The 13,674-nt window shown below is 34.9% G+C and overlaps 1 protein-coding gene across 4 annotated transcripts in view; it reads left to right on the top strand.

Annotated features, from left to right (window-relative positions):
- Nucleotides 1-13,674, top strand: part of SLK (STE20 like kinase) — a 51,733-nt gene that overhangs the window by 9,655 nt on the left and 28,404 nt on the right. For 3 of the 4 annotated variants that reach the window (XM_049809672.1, XM_049809671.1, XM_049809673.1), the window contains exon 2: nucleotides 11,962-12,126. In XM_049809672.1, coding sequence (XP_049665629.1) covers nucleotides 11,962-12,126 — 165 coding nt within the window. Of the gene's footprint in view, nucleotides 1-8,948; nucleotides 9,271-11,961; nucleotides 12,127-13,674 lie in introns of those variants that run through there. The other variant, XM_049809674.1, reaches the window with a different exon arrangement.

Genomic DNA, 13,674 nt, shown 5'->3' on the forward strand with positions numbered 1-13,674 from the left:
CATAACCATGATTCAGAAAACTGTTCTGAGAGAAGTTACTGTAACTTTGTTAATGTTACAGTGATAACTTGGCAAGACTTTTTGTATGGGAATTTATTCTTTCTTTATCTTGTAGATAATGGCTCTCCTGATACAGATTTATGCTGTAAAACCAAAGCTTTTCTCTAGCACGTCTAGATTTCACATTATAGAAGGTGACTTTTCACTTGTATTTCTAAGCAGTACTTTACCAGGAAAAGAGTTAATACTTTGTAATCAGTAGGTAGTAAAACCTTAAGGAAGAAATGTCAATTGAGTGCTTCAGCAAGAATTAGCATGTTGCGGTAAACCCACATCTCCTTCACAGCCTTTGTCTTAATCGGGCTTTATTCAATTCATATGCTGCCTTTTTTTATTTTGTAAAGTTCAGTCATGTTCCTGCCCCACCTTCAGCTTTTCCTGTTTGAATTGAAGAGGCCCAACCTTTTTAGTCTGCTTTATATAAGACAGCTACTTGACCCTTTAATGATTTTAATTGCCCTTCTCTCATTCTCTTACTTGGTCAACTTCTGTGGATGCCACAAATCTTTCAGTTCGCTATTCAGGCAAACTGTTCCATTTTTCAGTGCTGCATAGTCATGGGTCAGGACCATAGGTCTGTGTAACTACATTACACTGTGAAAACTGTGAACTGTGATTATCACTGGGAAATATGGTCAGAAGAGTTTGAACAGGAATTATCCCCAAAACGACCTCAAATCATTCCAGTAATGTGGAGAAATGGGTACTCTTTGAGTTAAGCCAAGCTTGTTTTTATTCCTTCATCCTTTACAATTAGTATTTACTACTAGCGAAGATGTACTAACTGAGTTTATAAGTAACCTGAAAGAAGGAAGCACTGTCTGCTATTTTTCATCTCTCTGGGGTGGGAAGTCTGAAAGCTTAAAGACCACCATATAAACAAGAATACTTGTCAAGTGTTTCCTATTGATTGGCAGGGATAGCTGGGTTACCTGAAAATGCCTCCTTTGCTTTTGGCTGTAGCAAGAACTTTCAGCTGTCTCTTAGTAGCAAACTTAGGTGTTCTGGTCAGCTGTTGTAACTTCTTAGTCTTTAGTGGCCCAGCATGGGACCTCACCTTTGAGCTAGTGCAATACGAAGGAGATTTTTTTGAATCTCTGAAAAGCACTAAACTAGTATGGAACTGTGATACTAAGTGAAACAGCCAATAACATGTTTTCTTAAAGTGGTCCATTTCAATAACTTCAGTAAATAAGGAAGCGACTTTTGAATTATGAGTAGCTAGGTCTTTACCGTGACTGTTTTCCACAACAGTTTCTGGCAATGCAAGTCAATACAGCCAGAGTTCTTGCAGTGTATTCCCATTCCCACCTCCTTCCTTGTGACAGGTCTGGTGCTTGCCAACTCCATGATGATCTGGTTCAAGGAACTAAACCACCCAAAAGCTGATTGTATATGTAATCTTCTTGGCTCCCCAGACCAGCTCACGGGAGGGCCAGACAAGTGATGGTGTAGATGTAAGGGAAAAATGACAGGACAGTGTCAGCATTGGCTTAAATAGCTATAAAAGGGAAGCATCAAGGTGGCATATCGATATTCTGAAGTTGTTAAGGTATGTCAGATGAATGCTTTTTGTCAGGACAAAAGAAAAAATAGACGTCCTTCTGTTGTAACAATCATCTGGTGTTAGCAACAGTACTGATAAAAAGGCAGTTTTGCTAAATGCTGCTGTTGGTATTGTTATCAGCCAGTAGGTCTGTCCGCTTGCATCACTGACATCCATTCTAGAAGAATTTTGTTATGTAGACATATCTTTAACTGGAAATGTACTAAAAAGCCTGTGTTCCTAGTTTTGTTTCAGGTGGTGATTCTTTTCTCTAATTTAGGTATGCTACATAACTGCTAGAAAAGAATGAAAAATTTGTAAGACTTCTTGTTTGGCACTAAATTTACCTGTATGAGGAAAGTACAGAAACTGAATTGAATTTTACAGTGAGCAAGGTGTTTTGAAGCAAGAAATGGCTTAGATAATCTTCCAAAAGAAATGGAATTTGCATTCCCTCTCACTGTACAAATACACAACAAAAGGTAGCCTTCTGCTTCAAAAAGCCTTCAGCCTAATAAAAGAATAAAAAAAATAAACATAAGAGAAAAGGAGGAGTAGGAGAAAGGGGGAAGTCTTGTCAAAGAGAAAACTACTTCATCTCTAACAGCCATCCTTGCTGGTGCATCGTCATTTCTGTGACTTCTTGGGGACATGGGCAAAGTAAAGCTTTCATAATTCCATTCAAAGTAACATTGCCACACTATTAAGAGACAAGAACAGTACTTCCTCTTGAATATCTTGTGTGTTTAACTCTTTGCAGTGTTTAAAGTTAACGATACTCAGCAGTTTTGTCAGAGGAAGAACGTTGTTCCTATGTTGCATGAAAATATTTTCCCAATAGAAGCTCACAAGTTCATTAGTTGTAAAAGTCTGAGTAAAGCAACTGTTTTTTCTTTGCATATTTTGTGCGTCAAGCTCTGCAAAGTGAGTTGAAGTATTCTATCTTGATTTGTTTATCTGGATTTGTTTTTAATAATTTTATCAAGTAATGCAATTATTCCTATGGCCATTTGTATTTATCACTAGCATATTAGGTAAATTGTGATTGAATTACACTTACCAGTAAGATGGCAAATGGCAAGTGCAAAAAACTTACCAGAATTTTAAAAAGATTATCATCATCATCATGCTTCTAAAGTAAAATTTCTTTTGAAATTGGCTGATAAATAATAGGACTGGCATTCATATAGTTTCTCACAGTAGTCAGTTTTCTTAATTGTTCCGTTGTTTAAATTCACCAATTAAAAACCCCAACAAACCAAACAGTTAATCTGAAAGGCCACATCAGAAGCAACACATTCCACTACTGTGATGAATATGAATTAAGTTTACTGACAGAACCCAAGACGCTATTTTTGTGGTGCTTGAATAGCCAATTTTCAAGGAATACCAAATGTTTGTTCAGATGGCTCTTTCTCATCTCTTGAGATGTTATACTTGCAGCACAAAGATAGCTAGGTCATTATAAACTGTATGTGAGGCAAACTTTCTAACTTGCATGTCAGAATATTTCACTTTGTTTTTATGAGATGCTATGTAGCTTTAGGGTCATTACTTAAGACTCACAAGAAAACTACTGGGAAGTCACAGACTGTACATCATCTTAGTGAATTTTGTAATTAATAAAGTTTATTGTAGAACTGACTTGAAAATAACTTGTTAACATTAAAGAGAGCTGAAAGACACTGGCTTAACTATATTGATTTCTTCTTTTGTTGCTGTCTTAGCAGTTGGTTTCTGTTAGATTGTTTAAAGATATGTACATGAGGAAGCAGTAACTTCCCCGTAGAGTTCTAAATTTCCTGTTCTTTTAAAAATATATTAATACCATAAAGAGAATATGAATTAGTTTCTATAACAAGTGTACTTAAAAAACAGGGATTGTGATGTACAGCTTTATGAAAGCTGTCAAAAGCTACTTCCCTTTTTGTTATTTCAGAAATAGGGGAAGTTTCATCTTAACAGACTAGAGTATGCATGGAGCAACAGAATATATGCTTTGATAGTTTTGCAAGAGCTGTAGCTGGTTTTAATGTGGTCTTGATGTTGTCACATTTCATTTCCCACTGTTACAACTGTGTCTTTTTGTAAAATACTGAATCTTAAACTGCCTATATAGTTTATATTTTTCCCTTAAAATATATGAAGTATACTTTATTTATTGTTCATTTTAGCAGGACAAAGAATGAAATGGGGTGATAATGCTTCATCTTGTTTAATTTCATCTTTCCCCTCTGGCTATTTAGCTGTGCTCACTGCAAGTCTTGAATATGGTTCACATTGCAGTATCAAATTACACAGAACCTTTTCCCAAACCAGCCGTATTTTTGAGCTAGTAAGATGTATACACTTTAAATGACAGTGAAGGTACATCTGTTATATTAAATCATCTTCTACAATAAATACATAAAATAAATTGTCTTGGTACAGGTCTTTAAATGCCTTTCTTCTGCTATATGAAATGTAGAGCTTTTAATAATATTCTTTACTTTTTGACAGCAAGTTTTTTTAACTTAATGAATGTGCCACATTTAATTTCTATGACTGTGTAGTTTCCCTAGTAACATGTCAGAAGGCCTTTGTTGAAGGGTTCTTAAAATCCAAAGAAATTGTCATTTTTCTTTATTTGCTATTTTGTTAACTTGTTCATTTCAGTTTGAAAAGACAGAATTTTCTATGCTCAAGTCAGATGCACTTTTTTGTTGTTTTGTTATACATGAATAGCTGTGCTGGGTCAGCAAACAGCTGTAGCCATCTTGCATCTGATCTGGCTAAGGGCTCTGGGCAGAAGAGATCCCAATTTGTTTTGTAACCTAACTCCCAAGGAACGGGGTAAGGAGGAACTGTGTGTTGACTAGCCACTTTATTTAAAAAAAAAAAAAAAAAAAGTGTTCTAGGTTGATACATGTACATCTGTGAATGTGCACTATGTAGTTTGTGAAGTGCTAGTAAACAAAATGACTTGGTGCTACGTGAAGCCAAAAACACTATGGTATATCTGTTTGCAGAAAGCTGCAGAGTTAGCTTTTGCAACTCCTAATGTCTCCCTGGGAAAGGATGTTAGCAGGAGTAACACTGACTCTCTGAGCTCAAATGAACTAAAAGCATTGTTGCAGATGTTAAATGACTAGAAGCAAGATTATTAACATAGAATCGTCCCAGGTAAAGCAATCGGAGATTTCTTAAGTCCTGTGTTTAAACAAATGGTAAAATTATCAAGAGCAAATAATAAAATTCTCAACTCTCAACCTGGCAGCATGATAATTTTCTGAAAAAAAACAAGTCTGGAGTCAGCTTCTTGTCTTAAAAGTAATTGTAGTGAACAGCTAGAATTAGCAATTGTTCTTTGGTTAAAAATTATTTCTTGATACTGTTTTTCAGAAGCATTATTAATTTATGTCATCTGGAATAAAGGTTTGTTTATTGCTGGAACAAAAACTTAATTTTACACAATAGTGACTAAACTAAACCAATAAGCAGTAAGCATTATGGGTTTTTTTCCTAATGGCACAAAACTGAATAAATAACTGTGGGATATCTGTAATCCAAGATGAAGATACACTGAGCTACTATCTTTCCTGGGAAGTTGTAAGTCAGTTTGGGGCTGACACTGTCTGGTGCTAGATAAAATGGAGAAAACCTCTGCCAGCAACTGTTAGTGTCTTCTGCAGATGGAAAGATACTGGCAAAGCAGCTTAACACTGCGGGGATAAATCTTAATTTGTCACACCTCCCTCTTCTCAAGTATACGAGTTGATTGTAATGCAGAATTGCGTATTTTAATGCTGCTTTTGCAAGTGGTATGTACAGCTAGTGTAACTGAATGTAGGAAAAAACACCCCCGTCCTTTGCACTTATACCTCTAACACCACTTAAAGCTTTAGTTACAAATCTTTTCCCGGTATTGGCAGCTGGTTTTCCCTGTTGCTTTTATGTGAGCTGTGAGGCAACAAGAGATGGGAAAATAAGAATATGTTGTTATAGAACAGCATAGCGTATTTTGGAGCTCTTCTTGCTAATGTTTAGCAATTATTTTTTTTTTCTTCTTTTTATTCTGTTTTTTGAATGGATTTGTTTGAATAAGAATAATGATGCTGAAATCTGATACTATCTCCTCTGTTAAGTTTCCTCTAAAGGACTGTTTCAGTTATTTTACACATACTTGCCAGTTCAGCCCTGGTACTTTTCAAATATGCATATAAATATTCCTTCTGATTTCAGTGACACGATGCATGAATCGGGATAGGAACTCTGCTTACTTAGTATACCAAACACCACAGAATTAATGAAAATACATAAAGGGAATCATGAGGTTAAACATGAAAGTTATATTCCATACCACTCCCAGAAATAACTTGTGGAATCCTCAGAAACTAACTGTGGAGGAAGCAGAAGAACCACAGTAAGTATGAAGTACAAGGATAATGTTAAAAGAGGGAAGTTGTCATGGAAACCACTCCAAAACTAGTATAGCCACAAAGGCAGCACCAGACCACAGTATCATAAAGATGTGCTTCAGTAGTCTCGGTTGAACCCTGGGCTCCACTTTGTTAGTAATAGTATTTGCTTGTAGGAAATAGAGGTACTTTAGTTATCTACACTTCTATTTCAGTATTTTTTCCCTGGCATTAAACATTTCTTAAGTAGAAGAAACTGGAAGTAGGTGGTTATGATATACACTGTGCAGGCAGGGAAAATTTTTGGCTGATCAGCTTGAGTTTAAGGGCGTACCATCATTTTTGGTAGATACTATCATTTCATTATCTTTTGAACAGTTTTTTTGTAACAGTTATTTCAACAATTTTTAGCAGGCATAACTGAAGTTAGCTGGTTTTTAATTCCTTGGACCAACCATATCTATAATTAAACAAAAAAATTGAAATTTTCTATAGTGTTTTTTTTATTACCACTACATTTTCAAACATTGTGCAGTGAAGACTGATGCAAAATAACGTAACTTTTTTGGAATGACTGGCTCATCTGAATTGCCAGATATCTGTGGAGGTTGCTATCTCCTTCATTGGCCTAACTTGTGGCTTATTGTAAAAACTGTGATTTAATATTGCAGAGGTAACTATTTGCTCTTGAATTCAAACTGGTACTTTTAATTACATTTCTCAACATTTGATGTTAGAATTAATGCTTCCTTTTATCTGATTAATTAAAGCACATTTTTTTCTAAAATTCATTAATAAAGAACAGCTTTCCGTGTTTTGAAAAGAAGTTTGAACACTTGATACTGGTCAGTCATGCAGGTTTGTTTTTTAGTTTCAAAATGCAAAGGACAATGTTAAATATAGTACAGTAAATACATACAAAACAAAGCGCAGTATAGTTTTTCCATTAGGCCACACTACTTCTTACAGATTTATTTTATCAGGCTGTTAAAATCTGAAATTATAGCATTTTTTTTTCCCCTGGGTTTGTATTTTTAAGAAAGCCTGAGATCCACTGCTTTCTGATAGCTCTGAGAAACATCTCTCGCCTTTGTATGGTACAAGGACAGTTTTTCAGTACTGCTTACGCATCATCAGAAAGCATAAATGGAGCTAGATCTGACAGTCCCAGGCTTACATAGAAGTGTAGCTTTTTACGTGCAAAAACATCTGCTGCTGAATAGGGAAGCACGTATTTTTCACTTTTTGGCGACCTTGATGATCTATGATTATTACTATGGTTTTGCTAAGAAGTAAGTCAGAAAGGAAAAGCTTCTTAATTGATTTGTTTTGCTGCCTGTGAAGCATGCAGTGTGGTTATATAACATCTCAGAAGAGATCAGGCATCAGGAAGAAAGGTGCTGAACAATTTTCTGTCTTGTATCTCAGCTTTGTTTCTGGTTGGCTGAACCAAAGATGAAGGATGTACTTAACTTTTTTTCAGTTGTAAATGGTGTTTAATTTTTAATTGTCTACATGCTACATTACAGGAGAGGAGCTGCACAGCTGGGAAGGAAACATTTGCTGGTGATAGGAAACTGAAACAGCTCCTCACAACATAGGCTGAAACTTCATATTGGTCATATAAAGGCGAAAGACTATGAGTTATCTCTGAGCTGTAATCCTATTACTCTGGAACCGTGGCTCTTCTCTCCCTGCTGTCCATGGCTGGGAATATGCAACTTCTTGGCTGAGTGCCCAGACAGTAAACCTGCCTTTTAATCTTCTGTTATCGGTCTCTTCACAAAGCTTCTGGCTCTGGAACTTATATGTGGTTATATGATACTGTATAAAAATCCAGGATTTATAGGGAGGAGTCACTAATTTCACATACTTGCAGATCCTAGTTTTGTGTAGAGTGGTTATTCTTCTTTCTTGTACTGATATGTTTTCAAATTTTTACTTTTTTTTTTGCATTAGATATCATTGGCATTTTAGTGTGAGGGATTTAGGTTCAGAAAGTAATTTGCAAGTTTTAATTTACAAGATCATATTTATACTATGCAAACCTGCAATCAATATTTCTAAAAGTACTTTATCTTAGAATTAGGAGAATAACAGTATTTTTTCTGTGTGTTTTCTGCTAATGAGACTGTGCCAACCATTGAGGGAACCATGCTGTAACATGCAGTTTGCTATTCCCTTGTGCATACCATCTCTCTGTGAGTTAATGTTTGCTGCAGTAACCTTAAATATATAATCCAAATAGAAGTTTTGGTGGAAGGATTGCAATATTTATGTATTGTTGCATATAATAGTTAATAATATCTATGTCCTATTGCATTAGTCAGATCTTGGAGGAATGAGTTATTCCCATTAACTTTTCAACTATTGCATATGAATCTTTTGAAAAGATCAAATTTTGTTAATGCAAAGAAAGAAAATCTTTCACCCCTTTACTTCCTTGTCTCCATGTAAGGCAGGATTGAACCATAACCATTGAAGATGCCAGTTTGGATTTCTTAGCATAGGACTGAAGCTTAAATCACCTGTCATGGAAGCAGTATCAAATGTATTTAAGCAGAGTGTTTGGAATAACTTGAATTGGTAGTTGAGAGCTAAAATACAGGAAGAAACTGCAGGGCTGCTGATACAGGACATATTTTGAAAAGGCAGAACCTCCGAGTAACATGAATGGTTATTTGACTTTTAATGTTCATGTACCCAAATGCAAAATGAGTATATGCAAATCAAAACTGCATGTACACAAACATTTTTGATCCTGCTCTGACCTTTGGAGAATGTTATGTGGCAGAAGAAAGACTTTGGCCGAAGTCTAGAAAAAACAAACATGCCTACGCAAAGCTGTAAATGCTTTTTGTTCCTCTTAATCCAGAGGGTTGGTTTTTTTCCCCATACAATACAGTGCTACATAAATCTTATGCATGAACAGTAAAATCCTTTCCTACACAGTTCAAAAGAGCATATTTATTACATACTTCTTACAGCAAGTCACATAGATGAATATTTATTATAGAGTGCATGGTGGAGTGGAGACAAATAGTATCTTATTCAAAAAGAACTTTTAAAATAATGTTTAAAATATATAAAGTTGGTTTGGGGTGGGTTTTTTTCAGGTGTAACTTGGTGTATACATAAAATGTTTTATCAGTCCTCAGAAATACCTGGTGGAAATATGCTAATTCTAAAGCTTTTTTCTTTTAAGAACGGGGAAAAATAGTCTGGATCTAGACCTACAAAATTTTACTATCTCAAGTCAGAACAAAGGTGAACATTTGTTTTGTTTATAATTGTTAAGATGCTCATAAAGATAATACTACTGTCTCTATAATAACTTCTGGTTTTTAATGAGGTGTTCTAATAGAGCTGTGACAAGGAGGAAATAAAAGAAACTTATTCAAAGCAGATTTCTAGTTACTTCAAGCAAAAGGATCTGGGAAAAATCAAAATACAATGTACTTTGTCAATAGAAAAAACCAATATATGCTATAAATGCAGCAAACTCCCTAGCATGTAATCATGCATGCTAATTAAACAATGCCTGCCTCTCTCAAAAGTGAAACTGAATCTGAAAACAGTAACATCTGTTATTGTTACCTGATGTTGAAGTTTAAAATAGTTTTTTTTAACAAAAGTATTATTACCATTATATAGTTTACATGAAAGTTTGTGTAAAAATCAGTTTCAGAATTTTTTTCATGCCTTTTTTTTTTTAAGTGTCCTTCTTGTACGATACAGTGGAGAGTGTCTGGCCATGCATGTTTCAAAAAAGTAAATATTACAATTAATATTTGAATTCTTTAGAAAAGTGCTTTAACAACCATTTTTCTGCACTTGTAAAGCTACCAAGTCTAATTCTGTTGTGGAGTCAGGCATCTGTTTCACCTTTCATGTTTAATTTACAGCACAGCTCTAGAATTGGAAGGTTGGTCTTTCATTCTTGTATAAAGCATGAAACCAAACCAAATGATGTTTGCGTTATTAAGCAGACCTTTTTCTTTTTATTATTAGAATGTGTGTTGGAAAACTTCTCGGTAGTTTGTTTTCAAATAATGTTATGCAGATCCCTTATCTTTGTTGTTAAAAATGGAAGAGCAAATATTGAGGTTGGGAAGATTGGTTGTTTTCTGTTTTGGAAAGAATATTGAGATAAAAATAAATGTTACAGGATACCTTTACCCTCAACATAAGATGAAACAGCTAGGACTACGCTTTTAAGTGTGTTTTTCTGTTACTGCTGTTTTACTGGATGTTATCATAAATATTTATCTTTAAATATTTTATTCTTTTTTGCCACATTGAGAGAATTATTTATGGCTGTGAAAGTAATATTTTGACTTTGGAAGTAATTCTTAGGAATTCTTACTTGCTGCCTGATACCAGCTTTTGTCTGATACTAGTATAATGAGATTGGGTGACAGAAGTCAGGTTTTGGGATTCTTGCTGCGTCCTGTCCTGGATCATCTCAGCTAGGTTTGGGGCCAAGATGCCCCATGCACCAGCCACACCAGCCGTACCAGTATTAACCACCTTGTGATGCTTCACATCAGGAGTCAGAATTGCCCCTGCAGGGCAGTTCTTGTCTTTTGCTGCTTTAGAGAGAGCCTATGTCCCTACTTGTCACTTAATTTCATTTGAATGTCAAAAGCTAGGTGGAGTAAACCCAGGCCTTTTCTTCATGGTCTTTACATATAATTGGTGAAGCAGATTTTAGTCCTACAACTTAATTTATTCAGAGGGAAAAGGTAACCACTGGAAATGCCTTGACAAACTAGTGGTTTTATGATGGCTTGAGAAAATACACCTTCTTTTTAAAGTTTGCTAAATAACAAGTTACAGTATTCCTTCAAACATAACTTGCAAGAAAATTATTAGAAAGTGTGAATAATTTTGTGTATGTATGTCTATATGTACACACTCATACAGGCTGTGTGTTTAATATTTGCTTTATCCCCTACACATTAAAAAAAAAGAAAAATAATCTCACCTTGCCTAGTTTTGCTGGATTAGTTTCTCAGCAATATCCTGTGAATAAGTTATTTGCAGCAATTGGTTTCTGAAATTTTTTGCTATTTAAATAACAGTCACTCTAATTGTTTGTAATTTCTTCTTTTTTAGAAAAGCCAAAGAATATTTAAATGCATAGCAGAAGTGCCTTTTTTTTTTTCTCCTTGGGTATGCAAGGTCTTGTTTTCCTCTTGCTTTTCCAGTCAAAATCTTACTTGTTCTCTGGTTAACCTTATCACTACAGGAGTTGTAGCTCCCTAGTCTTGAGGTCTGGAGTAATAAAGTAGAGGCTGGCAGCATTTTCAGCGTGGCCAACTTCAATGAGTAGCCATCTGTGGAAGTCCTCCTAGACTTCTGAAGCAGAGAGAGTAAAATGCCCAGACAAATTAACGATGGCTTGGCAGCTTTTTAATATGGGAGCTTGAATAAAGCCCCTGGCTGAAGAGGAGGGTAACCTATTGATTACTGGTAGAGGATCTGGTTTTCTGTGTGGCTTTGCGAACAGCTGTGCTGCCACAATGTGGGGAGTGCCAGAAAGGCAAGAATGTGCAGTCAGAAATGAGAAGGTGGAGGCTACTTCATACTGCTTGTCAAGTGTTAATAGTTTTTTGAGGAGCAGCACAAAACTTCATCTTAGGAGTACTAAATAGTAAGGACCCTAAGCTATTGGCTGCATGATGGTTTAAAGAATGTGACGAGAATTAAGTATTTTTATATTCCTGTCTTTCATTCATTGTTCCTTCACTTCGAGAAAAGTTATTAAACCCTTTTTCTCCTAGATTTTATCTAGTCTTTAATATGCAGGTATTCTGTTTTTGGAGAGAAACTACCTAAAGGCAGGAAAGTAGTACAGAACTGTCGAAAGACGGGTTTTGTTAGTGCGTTTCTTTTTTTGCTGATGACAGTTGTCTGGTGAAATTCACATATATATGTTTGCTGTTACTTTTCTAGGCTCAAAACAAAGAAACAAAAGTACTGGCTGCTGCAAAGGTGATTGATACTAAATCGGAAGAAGAACTTGAAGATTACATGGTTGAGATTGATATTTTAGCATCCTGTGATCATCCTAATATTGTTAAGCTCCTAGATGCTTTCTACTATGAAAACAATCTGTGGGTAGGTATTTTTTCATCTCTGAATGCTTTTACTTATTTCAAAAGATTATTGAAATTACATTTTTTTTTTATTCTTTACTTGAATAAAGGATTATTTGTCAATCATTTCTTCTGGGTTGTTGCTGTTGGGATAACTATTCAGTTTCAAAACTAATTTGTAAATTGTGAGTATGACTTTTAGGAAATTGTCACTGTAAAACTGAGCTACACAGAGTCATTTGGTCAGGAGTTTGAATCTAAAATTTGGAAATTAGCAGTTCATTTTGGTGTATGGAGAGAGTTCTTAGCGCTTATTTGTAACAGCAGGTCTCAGATTTTAATTACATTAGCATAATTTAGAGTGAGATTCAGAATCCACAGCTGAAAAATCAATAATGCTCTGAAAAGGACAGCCTGTGAAATATGTATTTTAGGTATGAGTGAATTCATTGGTACTTCCGGTAAAGACAGTTTACCAGGACTTGAACCATAATTAATTTACTTAAAACCTAGATATTTGTACATAGAAGTGTAGTGGATATACATATGACTGTATGTCACTCTTCTACTATATCCTGTGCACTGAATAGCTTTAGCTATGAATATACAATTTTTTCTTTTAGCTGATCCAATGCAATATTTGTAAGTGCTCTTGGAATTGTACAGAGAATACATGGGGTTTTTTTAAAAAGAGTTTATAATTAAAAAAGATATCTAAAACAAGGAAAACAAAATTTCCTTGGAGTCTTACAAATATGCTTTATCCTTTAAGCATGAAAACAATGGAAATGTAATACCATGTTTCCTGATGTACGTTTATTTTGATAAGCTTTGTAAAAATTTTGTGTGATCTGAATGCAGAGTAAAATGATATTGTATAAAACAGTGGAACAGTGAAAAAATTTCCATGCATACAGGTCAGCATGAAAGCAAGTACACGTAGAGACAGAATATGAAACTGAGCAGACAAGCTTCACTGGCAGAATAAACATGGGAGTAAATAGTTTGAAAATAAAGTTGTAGATACATAGTTACAGTGAAATGCAGAGGCATGAAAGCGACAAAGGGAAAGCTATAATGATGTGGTAAGTATACAGAATTTAGTGGAGGAAAAGAAAAAAAGAATATTTGGACATAAAATATGCTTTTGCTTTCCAGTTTAGAAACACAATTTCTCTACCAAAGCGACCTTTGTCAGATTGTCAGATCAAACAGCAAATTTTAGAGAAAGATATTCTTTATTTACAATTTCCCACACTTAACTTACTTGGCAGTAGGTATGTAGAAGCATGCAAATGGAATAATGGTTTAAAGAATTTACAGAGTTACATTATATAGTATATTTGTTATTACTATTGTTGTGAGGATTAATTATAATAGTAATTTGAAGTAATATGTAACATAAGTGGTGTATATATGTGTTATGGTATAGGGTATAATTTGAGGTTTCCTCTTTTATGGGCAATGATACTCTGATTTTAAAAGTACTCTGAAGGAAAAAATTAAGATATTATTTCCCAGGATATTGACTGTTAGGATTCTGACAAGAAATACGCATTAGCTTTCAGAC

The sequence above is a fragment of the Accipiter gentilis genome, chromosome 9 (assembly GCF_929443795.1).
Source record: "Accipiter gentilis chromosome 9, bAccGen1.1, whole genome shotgun sequence".
Lineage (NCBI taxonomy): Eukaryota > Metazoa > Chordata > Aves > Accipitriformes > Accipitridae > Astur > Astur gentilis.